Below are 12,911 nucleotides of genomic sequence, written 5' to 3'. Positions count from 1 at the left end.
CTGGAAATCATACCATTTTAGAGGTGTGTGGAATAAGACTTGAGAAGTGGAACAGCAAGGTAAAAGGACATGGCCAAGGTCAGAGGTTTAATAAATAGGAGAGCTGAGGGAACAGCTGGGAGCTAGAACCAGAGTACCGCTGTTCACTAGGCTCTTACACTCGCATACATCCTTCAGCCACGGCTTACACACACCCGTGAGAATTCACAGGTCACAGCAAGGAGTCAAAGGGGCACACTACAAGTGAACACACAACGCAAAAGACGATGTTGCGCTCTTGCAGAGAACCGCCTACTAAAGTTAGAGGACTGTTATAATTCAGTTCAGTTCTAATCCACATCGCATCCCCTTATCAAGCACCCAACATCCATTTCCTCCTAGTGGTTCATTTAAAATAAATAAAATAAGATAAGATGAATTTTGCAAATACCTTGAAGAGCTTGGCAAGTGATTTTTTTTCCTTTCAGTTTGATCAATACAGAGTTATCACTTCAGCGTGTGAAAATAGCTCTTCACACATCCCTGCACACACAGCCCCCCCCCACACACACACACATATAAATCATTGGCAGCAGGTACTTTCAATTTGCTGGAAAATATTTCTAAGAAGTCAAAAAGCTCCAGCTGAATAAGCGTGCCTGCCTATTGGCTAAACGGACCAGTTGAAGGATCTGATTGGTTCCTGATCCTGAGGACCGATAAGACGGCTATAAAATCCCTGGGTGCAGCTCTTGGGCCCCCAGATTGCAAAAGCCAGAGGTGTAAGAAGCAGCAGCAGCAACAGCAGCAGCAGCAGCCAGCCAGCCAGCCAACCAGCCAACCAGCCAGCCACACACACACACACACACACACACACACACACACACACAAATTCTTCCTCAGATCCTCACCTAAGCTTTCAGTATATCCAGATCCGCATCTTCACTCAAGCCGGGAGAGGGAAAGAGGAAAGGGGGGGAGGAAAAAAAAAAAAGCCAACAACTTAGCGGAAACTTCTCAGAGAATGCTCCAAAACTCAGCAGTGATTCTGGTGCTGGTTATCAGTGCTGCTGCAACGCACGAGGTGGAACAGAATGACTCTGTGAGCCCCAGAAAATCCCGGGTGGCGGCTCAAAATTCAGGTAAGCCAGCAACCCCAGGACTGGTTTCTCCCCGAAAGAGCTGTCCTCATTTGCCTCTCGCACTTTTTGCATGTGTGTCCCTGACGGCTGATCTCGGTAATAAATGTGCTTCTTGCCCGGTGGTAATGCGCTGCCAGTGTAATCCAATAGCCTTAGGAAGTGGAGTTCCTTTGTTTAATAAATTGCATGCAACTAACGAAGAAGCTGGGCGCTCTGCTGAGGGTATTTCATTGCATAAGCCAGCCTGATTGCCTGAAATCTGGCACGTACCCTCTTGTTGGGGGGAGGGGGCGGGGAAAGGCTTAAATGTTGGCAAGCCTCACAGCTCCATACTCCACAAGCCGGTCTTAAGGTGATGCGCGGCTTACCTGCTGCGGTCCCTCTCCCTGCTCCTTTAAGACCTTGTAACTTGACTTCTCTACCTCTTCAGAGAGCACCCAGACAAGCCCCCCTCTGCACAATGATTTGTGGAACCATAGTTCTCAGATCTGAAGGGGAATAAAAAAGAATCCAGGGCGGATTCGGAAAGAAGAAAGGGGGGGAAATTCTACACACCCCGTTCCCTACAGGGCTGCCTGTCTCCTTTCTCCCTCTCACCGGCTCCATTCAATCGCCCAAGCAGCCCATGGCCCCTAGAAGGAAGTGCATTTGTGAAAGAAGCAGTTCTTTCTCTGAGGGGAAGGTCTTACTTTCGGCCTGACTCCAGTACCAGTTAACTGTGTATGGCCCTGGCCTCCGGAGGCAAAGAGGCATTAGGACTCCCTCTGCCCCTTGACTTTTGCTCCCCGCTCACTTCTCTCCCCAGCTGTTGGCAGAGATGGGACCGCAGGTGTCAAAATGCTGCAGATGCTCCCCCCCATGAAAGAGCGCAGGTCCCTGCCGAGAGGAGGCCTTTTGCCTTGCTTCCTTTTGTACTTAGTTGCTATAGCGCTGCCGTGATTCACAATTCAAGCTTGCCTAAAACAATAGCAGTCCTAATGCATATTAAAACTGCTTAAAGCAAAGTTATAATTTGAACCCGTGGAAATATATAATTAGGGAAATGACTTGTAACATCCCAGAGGCTGCTGGAGGTGGAAGGGGGGCGGGGAAGCCTTAGCCTAACCAAACCACGCTTTTGATCTGGGAGGAGAATCCTATGGTATGAAGGCTACAGATCATTGCATGCCGAGCTGCCTGCCAGAACACCCCTCCTTCTGTGGGAGAGAAATTACTTTTATGGCAGATCTTCCCCAGAATGCAGAAAGCCTGGTGCAAGTTCTTTGCGGTTTTCCTCCAGCCTTGCACAGGGGACGCCTTGCACTTGTCTCTCCACACCTGTGTTTCTCCTTGTGGAAAAAGAAGCCTTTTTTAATATGAGAGATTATTCACACCTCGGAGCGTTGGCTTGTGGTTGGGGGGGGGGGCTGGGGTGGATACAAAGGGCTGGGAGTTTCTTCTGCCGATGCCATCGAGGGTTAGAAGCTCTCTTTGGAAAGGGTCTCCTTCCATGTGGACTCAGCAAAGCATTCCCTGCCATTTGGATGAAAATGCCCAATGCTTTTGACTCCAGACTGCATTCTTTTTTTTTTTTTTTTTAGAAGGCTGCTAGGTTCTCTGGTCCTCTCCAGACCCCCTCAGGATGAGCCTGACCTTCAGTCACTCACCGCCTACACCCTACCCCATGCCCTCAAGTTCCCAGTGTCAGTCTCTGATTCCTGTCACTACCAGAAGACACTGTGCATTACAAGGTCTCTAACCTAACTTCTCTAGCCACCAAAATGAATAAAAGGGTGAGACCCAGAAAGCATGCACCTGAGGGGGAGTCATCCCCTCTGCTCTGACTCCTAAGAGCAAAAAGAGCCCATCCATCCCCTTTCTCATCAGTCCCACCACCACCGCCGCCACACTTTTCTTTAACTTGTTCTATCTAATGGGACCCAAGGTCAAAGTTCAAGGATAAATATGCAGATGTTGGCCTCTACACCTACTGGCTCCTACCCAGAGCCCTTTGGCTTGACCCGGACTATTTCTGCTTGTCTTTTTCAGCTGAAGTGGTTCGCTGCCTCAACAGTGCCCTGCAGGTTGGCTGTGGGGCTTTTGCATGCCTGGAAAACTCCACATGTGACACAGATGGGATGTATGACATTTGTAAATCCTTCTTGTACAGTGCTGCTAAATTTGACACTCAGGTAAAGCAACCTTGACCTCTTCCTCTCCTGCTGACTGTTTGTCATTTAACAGGGTGCTCGGTGCTGTTCTTAGGAGCCTATCTTGTAGGGACATAATAAAGCTGCTTCCCAGCCTCCTACTCAAAAGGCTCATCCCAGGGTGTAGACAGACAGACAGACAGACAGACATACAGAGAGAGAGAGAGAGAGAGAGAGAGAGAGAGAGAGAGAGAGAGAGAGAGAAGCGCCCACATACTTACATGTGGGAGAGGGGGCACAGTTTAGGAAAACGGAGTTGACAGAGGCTGGCTTAAAACAGGAGGGATGACTAGCAGAAAAGCATTTCTGCTTTGAGAGGAAATAAAAATGTTCTCCTCTGAATGCACTAGCATGCTGTCTGAAATTCTGAGTTACCAGTCTTAATCCCAAGAACATAAACCTGATTCTGACCATCTTCACACCTCAGAACTGTTGACAATAGCTTCCTCCCATCTCATCTCTTTTCTCTGGAGCTGAAATGTTCAAGACAGTCCTAGGGAGAAGGTCTTTTTCTTTTTCTTTCTTTCTTTTTTTTTTTTTTTTTTTTTTTTTTTTGTCTTCATGCTATTAAAACAATTCCCCTTGCAGGTCCCTGTGTCATAGACCCTGACTGCTGCTAACAGGTCAAATGAACACTTATCTTCTTGTCCCTGCCAGGGAAAAGCATTTGTCAAAGAAAGCTTAAAATGCATCGCCAACGGGATCACCTCCAAGGTTTTCCTTGCCATCCGGAGGTGCTCCACCTTCCAGAGGATGATCGCCGAGGTGCAGGAAGAGTGCTACAGCAAGCTGAATGTCTGCAGCATCGCCAAGCGCAACCCAGAAGCTATCACTGAAGTCATTCAGCTGCCCAATCACTTCTCCAACAGGTACCTGGGGGGGGGGGAGGTCCTCTTCTTCACAATCAGGGGCATGAATGGGGAAGAGGCAAGCAAAGCCAGAGAAGACATTTTCTCCCCTCCAGTGTTAAAATCTTCCCCAGCTATCAGAGAGCTAGTTTTCAGGAACCCTGGGCAGGTGCATCTCTGTCCAATTCTTAACGTAGCCTAAAGCCAACAAGGAAGCCTCTGGAAAACACTGTTTGAGACACCAGGTTTGGCTGAAACCATGACAGTCAAACAGAAATAGGCCGATAAACCCACCCCAGGTCAAATGTCAGAATGCAGACTTTTTTATCAAATCTATTTGTATTTCAAGTCAGTCCCAAACCCAGATTTATCAGTGGCTAATCCAGAACAAGTCATCTCTTTTCCCCAGAACTTGCAGTTTTCTCTATGAAAAGTGAAATGTCTTCAGGGAAACATTCCCATGTCCTCTTCAAAGCCTTATACCACTCCAACCCTCCAGCCCAAGAGTCCCCAGAAGGAAGAGGTGGGAGCTACCCAGCTCACATTCGTATCGTGGGTGACCCAAAGTCACTGGGTTCACACCATCTGAGCTCCAGGTCTTGCTGGGTCTTTGACTTTGAAGTTGTTGCCAGACAGGAATGATGCATAAGAGACCCGATATCCTGGTCCAGTATGGGTATCATTGAAAGATGGCTAGCGAGAAATGAGGGGTGGACAGGGACAGAGAGAATCAGTAGTAGTGCAAGCTGGTGGAGGATAACTGTGGATCCCTGAAGCCAAATCCTATGAGTGGATGAAACCCTAAGATTCTGTGACTCTCCCACCCAGTCTTGATGCATTCACAAGGAATGGTTCTGCTACTCTGGTCTCCTAGGAGTCGTCACACTCTTAATCTGGTAGATTTCCCAGCCAAATGGCCCTATCCTTTCTGAGAATAACAACGGTCAAGTTCTTTCTGAGGCTTTGCCCTTAACATGAAACTTCTGTCACATTTAGGAGCCAGTCTAAATCACAGGTTCGTGGCCTACAGGACCACACGTCATCGTAGAGAAATCTCCCATGCAGCCCTTGATGACAACTCTTCCAGAGTTCTTACTGATTTTCTCGGAACAGGAGGGAGCAACTCTATTTTCCTCAAATAGCCTGTCTCTCTAGATCAACCTTGGTTTTTAAAATTCTCCTAGAAAGATTTTTGTTGAAGGAGGAAAGTGTTAACGCTTGGCCACTTGTTAGAGATTAACCCTTTGCAATGGGGGAAAGAAACGAAGAGCTCTTGGTAGGACAATGGCTAGGGACGAAGTATGTAGCTGTGTACCCTTGCTAAAGGAGGCATATTGGCAAACTCATCAGCACAAGTTTGGATTGTTGGCGGGGGACCAATTTCAAAGCTATACTGAGCCGGCTATTTCAATCAAAGCGGCATTTTCCCTTGTGCAAAGGGATTCACCGCAGAAAGGAAGCCATGGTGTTTGGACCAAAGATTCCCATCACCCCAGAGGAAACTTGGGAAAAGTATCCTCAGCCAGACCATTATTCCTTTTACAAAGTGCCTTGTTTGCACCGCCTTCAGAAAATGGTCCAGGCACCGTCTCCTTATCTCCTCTCATTCACGTTCAGTAGAAAAGGTCAATGGGGAAAGGGTGGCACACTCAAACACCAGACTCTCTCATGCAGCTCTTACCTTTTTCCGAGTATTTCACGTCGATGTTCAGGACTGGAACGATTTCCGTTCCAGGAGGGGCTTGATCTGCTTGCTCCATCTCAGCTCCTCGCCTGCCCGAAACATCCTGCTTTCCCAGCCTCCGTCCCAACATAGACACATGCACAGTTCCTGCCGCTTGGCAAGGGACTGCTACGGGAAGTAGTTACAGGTTCATTCCACCTTCCTGTGATTTGTCTAGCGTGAGATTTAGGTCTGGGAGAATCCAAAACCTGCCAGTGGACTGGAAGGCAGAGCAGGACGTGGTAGAGGTTCATCAAGAGGGAGAAGGTAGCGGGGAGAGTCCGCCTGCCTCCATTTGCAACCCCGACCTGTCTTGAGGGCAGCAGGGAGCGCGGAAGAGATGGGCAAGACACTGCGAGGCTTGGGAACCAATGAGTCCAGCACAGCCCCAGAGTGGGAAAACTGACAAAGCGCCCAACTCTCTAGGGCATGGATAGGGAACAGGAAACAGAAGAATAATATTGATCAAGGGAAACAAAAGACTATTTATAAACGCTCACACAGAATGTTCCGAGGCAGAATCTGTGTATTTGGGAAGCATGGTTGAAACTGTAGCTATGGAGAATATCTGATCTTTTTCTTTACCAGGGGGGTGGGGGTGGGGTTGCCGAGGATAGACTCTGCAAAACAAGAAGAAAGATATGTGCTTTGTAAAAGGTGCTTCTAGGCTGTGAGACCAGAAGGCTTCATTCGGCTACCCCATTGCAATGAGTAGCCTCATGCCATAAAGGCTGTCAGGCTAAAGAACAGAATCATCCCAACTCCCCCTGCAGAGGAAGGAGCTTCTGCTGGGTTATACTGTTTTCTTAGGCTGGAAAAGAAAAATTTACATTGGATCCTTAGAAACAAAATACCATAGCAGAGGGTGACAGTTATCCAGACCCTACTGCCCCTCCATCTGAAGAAGACAGTTATCCAGACCCCACTGCCCCCCGTCTAACTGACTGAAGACACACTGTCCTGTGAGACAAGCAACCTGAAGGTCTCATAGCTTGTGAGTCACCAAATAGGGTCCAGAATTCACATGGCCTCGAGCCAAGCTATTTTGATTTCTACTTCAAAAAAAAAAAAAAGCAGCCAGAAAAACCCTGCAAGAAGTCCTTGCAACCCAAAAATAGAATACCATGAATAGCTAAATCTACATACACCATGGTATTCAGCAAGGAATTCTATGTGTGCTCTCTCCTAAATGAAAAGACACATCCCTCTTCACAGCTAGAGTAACTATGTGTCCTTAGCATAAAAGGGTGCTCAATAAATATATGACAATTGCTAAGTCAACTTTTGCTGGAGGCACAACCTCTCAGAGCATCTGTGTTGCTTAGCAACGTGTAGCAAAGGTCTTCTCACTGGCCTGCACAGTCCAGAGTTAAGTGCCGCATTCCAGTCGCATTGGAGACAACCAGGTTAGCTGTACCGATATCAGGCAATCTGGCATGGGCTTCAGCCTTTGAGGAGCTACTAATAGGACCATGTAGAATTTCCTGTTTTAAGATGTTCTCTTAGCCTACTCCACTGAGTGATCAGAGCCCCCTCAGGGAAGCAGAAGAGTGGGCAGGCTGACAGGCATCATTGCCAACAGTGGGTACCCTGGTTAGTCCATCAGAGAAGGCAACACCAAAGCTGCAGGTTACCCAGACAAATTGAATCTCTTTAAGGGGTTTAGACTTCTCCATCCAGACAAGAATTTCTAGTTTTGTCAAAGGAGGAACTTTTTTTATTCTTTCTGTTTCTAAAGAGAAATGACATTGTTCAGCTTGTTTTGGGACCCACATGTCATGAAGAGGTCTCTCTAGATGTGAAAGGGTTAACTTCTCTGAGTTCGGGCACTCTCTGCTCTAAGAACTAACTGCTCTCTAAAATAGGCCTCAGGATGTAGGGGAGCTAATTCTTGGTAGATGCCCAGAGAAGAATGATGATATAGATGCCTATATTGGGGGCACAATGGTTGGGATTTTTTTTCTCAGTTTTTCCAAAACTACTTTTCTCCCCATTTCTCCATCCAAGGACGTTCAGCTTGACTCATGTGCTTTGTGATTCCAAAGGGTTGGAAAAAGCTCCTCTGAGCCAGAGAAGCCCAATTTCGCTCACAGCTGGATATAATTGTCCCTGAAAGGATGGCTGTAGCCAGGACAATGGGCATGCCAGACGCTGTCCTCTCTCTCCATCCCCAGCTTGACCCTCCCACCCAGAGAAGGGTGACCATTATCCTTCATTACTCACGATCTACCCTCTTCATTGTCCAGCATTCCAATGACCTCTCTAGGGGGTCAAGTTATTCCAGCAAGATGCTTGCTCCTACGCTATGGGGGTTGAGTTAAAAATAAACAGAATTTTCCCGCCTGGATGATCCTGTGGCCCCAGTGACACCCTGACCACTCCTAGAAAAGGGTCTCGTCACATCAGGACAGCAGGTCACGGTCACCAGGGGAGTCTCCTGTCAGTGACCACAGAGCTAATAGGTTTACGCAACCACTGAGTCAGATGTGTCCCATCAGTTTAGAAACTATCTGAACTCTATGAGCTGTTTTGAATATAGACGGCTCCGTCTTTTCAAAGCCATAACACTTGGCAACACTGTTTGATATTCAGAGAATTGTTGCATATGTGACAGTCACTTATACCAAACACAAAGGTCTTGTCATTATGAATTTTGTTTGTTTGCTTACAAATCTACCTGACCAAGAGACCAGTTTTCTTCAGGAAGCTGAGAATTTCTTTTGTATAACAGAAGAATATTTTTATGTTCTTTTCATTGATGTTAAAGTTCAGCAGATATATTGAGAAAATATTTCAGTATAGATATAATAGCATAGGGGCAGACAGCGAGACCCAAGAGAAGCTCAGTGTTATACATACAGAGCAAAGGTGAATGTGTTCTTCTCAGGCAAGAGAGTAACCATGTTGTTTAAGTTCTGTTTCCTTGGGGGGGGGGATATATAATTCAACAGTGAATTATTGAGCAGACAATACAGCCTGATGATACTCGGCCGCTTGGATACAAAGAATAAGGACATCCTCCCTGCCCTTGAGACATTTTCAAAATCAAGCCAGGGAAAAATGAATAGTCATAATGCCATCAAATGTCTCTGCTTGAGGGGACAACTAAAGCCCGTGAGGCATCCAAAGAAGGAAAAGGTCACAAAAGTCTGAACCATGTGAGAGGGTTTCATGGGCTTCCAGAGCAGGAACCTCTGAGGGGCATTAATCTTTCCGTGTAAGCACCCTTGCTACCTAGTGTTTGGCTGCAGAAGGCCACTCTAAGCCTTTGAAGGAAGCCTCAAAACAGTCATTCAGCCAACAGCCTTTTCAGGACTGGCTGAGTGGGTGTAAGGAAAGTCAACTTCACAGGGAAGTGCATGGCTTTAAACCAAAGCGCAGTTAGAAAGCGCGTTCATGTGCACATACTCTTGAGCACACGCACCAGGGCGAAGGGAAGCTGCTAAAAGGACATCCAATTCACCATCAGTCCCTGGGCAGTGATGCGGTACGAGCACAAGCTTTGAGTTTCCGACCCACCATACATGTACTGTACACGGGTACAGTACAGTGGGCGTGACTTAAGTCGGCTTCTGACATTCATTCATTGCATGATGCTGAGCGGACATCCTAATTTCTTCCCTGCACAAGGAGAGCGTTTTGTGTTGTCCCATTTATCTCTATGAGTCTTTGTCTTCCAGAATTCCAGACATTACAATCACCCTACTACTGGGCAGTTTCATCTACGTCTCTTGAAGGGTAAACCTAGAGATGAGCTTTCTAGTGTGGTGTGGTAAAACCATAAGAGCTCAGAGGGAAAGGAAAGTCACCTTCAGCTTTCCTTGAACAGTTTGAGCACTGACGTCAGAGCCTTGGGATTCCCTAATAAGCATTCTCCCGCTGCAGATATTACAACAGACTTGTCCGAAGCCTTCTGGAGTGTGATGAAGACACAGTCCGCACCATCAGAGACAGCCTGATGGAGAAAATTGGGCCCAACATGGCTAGCCTCTTCCACATCCTGCAGACAGACCACTGTGCCCAGACACACCCTAGAGCTGACTTCAACAGGAGGCGCACAAATGAGCCACAGAAGCTGAAAGTCCTCCTCAGGAACCTTCGAGGTGAGGGGGACTCTCCCTCCCACATCAAACGCACCTCCCATGAGAGTGCGTAAGCAGGGGGAGGTATCCGCAGCCTCGATGAATAGCATTTTAGGGGTGTTGACACACCAACTTTAAGTGTACTGTGCCTGGTTTGATTTTTTTTAAGTAATCTCTATTTTCTATCCCCCCTTTAAAGAAAATTGCATGAAACTAGGCTTCCGTAATCAATATCCCAACATTCTGCAATGACAGCACTATTATCAACAGAATACGTGTGATCATTCATCCTCTCCTTGAGAGACTGTAGTCTCTTTTATTCCCTTCTCTCTATGAATTCTTTTCCCAGATCCCTACCAATTGCTCCTCAAACACAAAACGTTCATGTAACTTCCCAGTCATTGTAATCTGAAGACGTAGAGCCCTTTAGAATGGTCACCCAGTAGAGTTAGCCAATACAAAACAACTTTATTTAAATGCATGTCTTAAATGCTCATAAATATGTTGAATGGAATTCGTGTTATGAATCTGTGCTGGCCATGGACGAATATGAATGTCACGTTTGAATTCTTGATCTCTAGCAAGTCTTATGGTCTCTATCCTCCAATGCCTAATTTCCTTTCTGACATATTTACCAAATTGCTCAAGCCTGGTTCTCCCACCAGACTTTGAGCCAGCATCTTCTTGCATCTAGTGAAAAAACAGAAAGCTAACATCTTTATGTACTGTAACTGCTCAGAGCTTTAAAAGTATCTTTAACAATTGTCTTAAAAACAGAGAATCTTAAGGTCTAACTGTGGAATTATAAATAGCTGGAAACTAATGTACTGTACATAAATTCCAGAGGACTCTGCTTAACTAAGCAGTCTATAAGAACTTTATCGCATATAGATTTAGTTTTGTACCTTAGCTTTATTTTCCTTTTCCTGGGAATGAAATAACTATCTCACTTCCAGATATCCGCGTTCATGCTCCTTGTGGCCTTTTTTATAACTAAGGGGGTAGAAGTAGTTTTAACTCAACATCAGAACTTCAGATGGGCCTATACGAGATAGGAAAACCCAACAGGTTATCTGAAGGACCCCAGGTAAAATGTTAATCTCCCAGCCCACCTCAACCCAGAGGCTACATTTGACTTAGGTGTATCCTGAAACAGTTCTGTCACATCCAACTGGGAATTAGAGGACTCAAAAAGATCACCCCTTTGGGCTTGGACACTGAGTGTGACAAGACCTACTGTCCCCTTGGAAGTGGCAGTTCTTGGCTCATCACCTTCCATCAGTGCCTGGCACTCTGGTCAGTGATGGTGTGGGAGATTCTAAGCCAATCAGGAATGAGTCAATCTGCCTTTGGGTCTTCAGTCTGGGGAACTTGGGCTTGATGGGGTGTAAATAACCCTGGGATGTCCCGCCTTAATAGACTCCTCTTACATTGTCCTATAACACGCTGCTTGCCAAAGTAGTCCTGGCAGCTGGACCATCTCTGTAGGATCTTTAAAGGGAAAAAAAAAAGAAAAAAGAAAAAAAAGAAAAAATATAGAGAGAATGAAGGAGGGCGTAAGAGCTGGTGGTTTGATCATTTCCGCTGTGATGTTTACAAGATGGCAGCCACCAAAGCCAAATGATTAACCTGTCTACGAACAACAGTAGTTTCTCAGGGTCATTGTCCTTGAACCCAACAGCCCCTTATGAGTGTCACTGCTCACCTAAGGTCAATGCCGAGAGAGGAAGCGGAAGGGGCTGCTCCAAAGTCACTTGGGTAGAAACTATTGGTGCTTGACTCTCACTAGGCTACACCGCAGAGTTGACCAAATTGAGTGATAGGGACCCTGGTGGGAGGAGGGAGGGCACCTCTCCAGGGAAATAAAAAGCAATACAACTTTACCACAAAGCCTTTAAAACCAGAAACAAAGTGCTCAAGGACCAAGATCAGTGCAGCAGGCAGTCTCGCGCAGCCGCGGCCACAGCCGCAGCCGCAGCAGCGCAAACGCTGCTGCCTCCATTCCCACACAGCCTCTAAGTGTGCTGACATCAGATTGTTAAGGGCATTTTTATACTCAGAACTGTCCCATCCCCAGGTCCCAAGCAAATGGACACTGCCTTAGCCTCTTGGAAATCAGGTAGCACGTACTCTAAGCTAGATTCACCCCTCTCCCCCACTTCCCACCCCAGGCAAGGCTGACTTCTTTGAACCAGAAAAGCTAACCAAGTGTGTGTGTTGTGCATTTTGCAAACCCACTAAGCCAGAACCCCAAAGTGGCAAGTAGCTTATGAGAATTCCTAGTAAATTTCTCTCTTACTTTAGTTCGGTAGGTATTCTTTCTCTCTTCTCTCTTTCTCCTCTGTTCTCTTTTTTATTATTATTATTATTATTGTTTTTGTTTTTGTTTTTGTTTTTGTTTTTTTTTTGCTGCGACTTCTTCAAACCGTGGTATAGCCTCTTTTCTCCCCGCAGTGATATTGGTATATGTGTCAACAAGACATATATCTACCATACACGTGGAAAGAAGCAGTTCTCACAATGTTGCTAGGTGTTTGCTTCCTTTTCTCCCTCCCTTGACCCCTCCACCTCCTCCTTGAACTTCCAAAGCTTTGTCTCATGTTTGCTGCAGAGTGATTCGGGGGCTGACCTAGACCAGTTTGCATGATCTCCTCTCTCGTGATTTGGTTGCACTTTAGAACATTTTTGTGCCGTTATATTTGCATTATGTATTTATAATTTAAGTGATATTTAGGTTTTTGGCTGAGTACTGGAATAAACAGTGAGCATATCTGGTATATGTCATTATTTATTGTTAAATTACATTTTTAAGCTCCATGTGCATATAAAAGTTATGAAACATATCATGGTAATGACAGATGCAAGTTATTTTATTTGCTTATTTTTATAATTAAAGATGCCATAGCATAATTTGAAGACTTTGGTGAATTCCTTCTACGATAATAATA

The 12,911-nt window shown here is 46.0% G+C and overlaps 1 protein-coding gene across 1 annotated transcript; it reads left to right on the top strand.

The window, feature by feature from the left end:
• Window positions 1-750: 750 nt before the first annotated feature.
• On the top strand, window positions 751-12,740 carry Stc1 (stanniocalcin 1). The gene is made up of 4 exons (XM_050121875.1): window positions 751-1,121; window positions 3,150-3,292; window positions 3,968-4,179; window positions 9,767-12,740. The coding sequence occupies exons 1-4, from the start codon at window positions 1,004-1,006 to the stop codon at window positions 10,035-10,037; spliced, it is 744 nt and encodes a 247-aa protein (XP_049977832.1). The 5' UTR covers window positions 751-1,003; the 3' UTR covers window positions 10,038-12,740.
• The last annotated feature ends 171 nt before the right edge of the window (window positions 12,741-12,911 follow it).

Source organism: Alexandromys fortis, unplaced genomic scaffold (genome assembly GCF_014885135.2).
Source record: "Alexandromys fortis isolate MF-2015 unplaced genomic scaffold, M_Fortis_MF-2015_v1.1 scaffold_203, whole genome shotgun sequence".
Lineage (NCBI taxonomy): Eukaryota > Metazoa > Chordata > Mammalia > Rodentia > Cricetidae > Alexandromys > Alexandromys fortis.
This window is presented reverse-complemented; position numbering and strand designations above follow the sequence as displayed.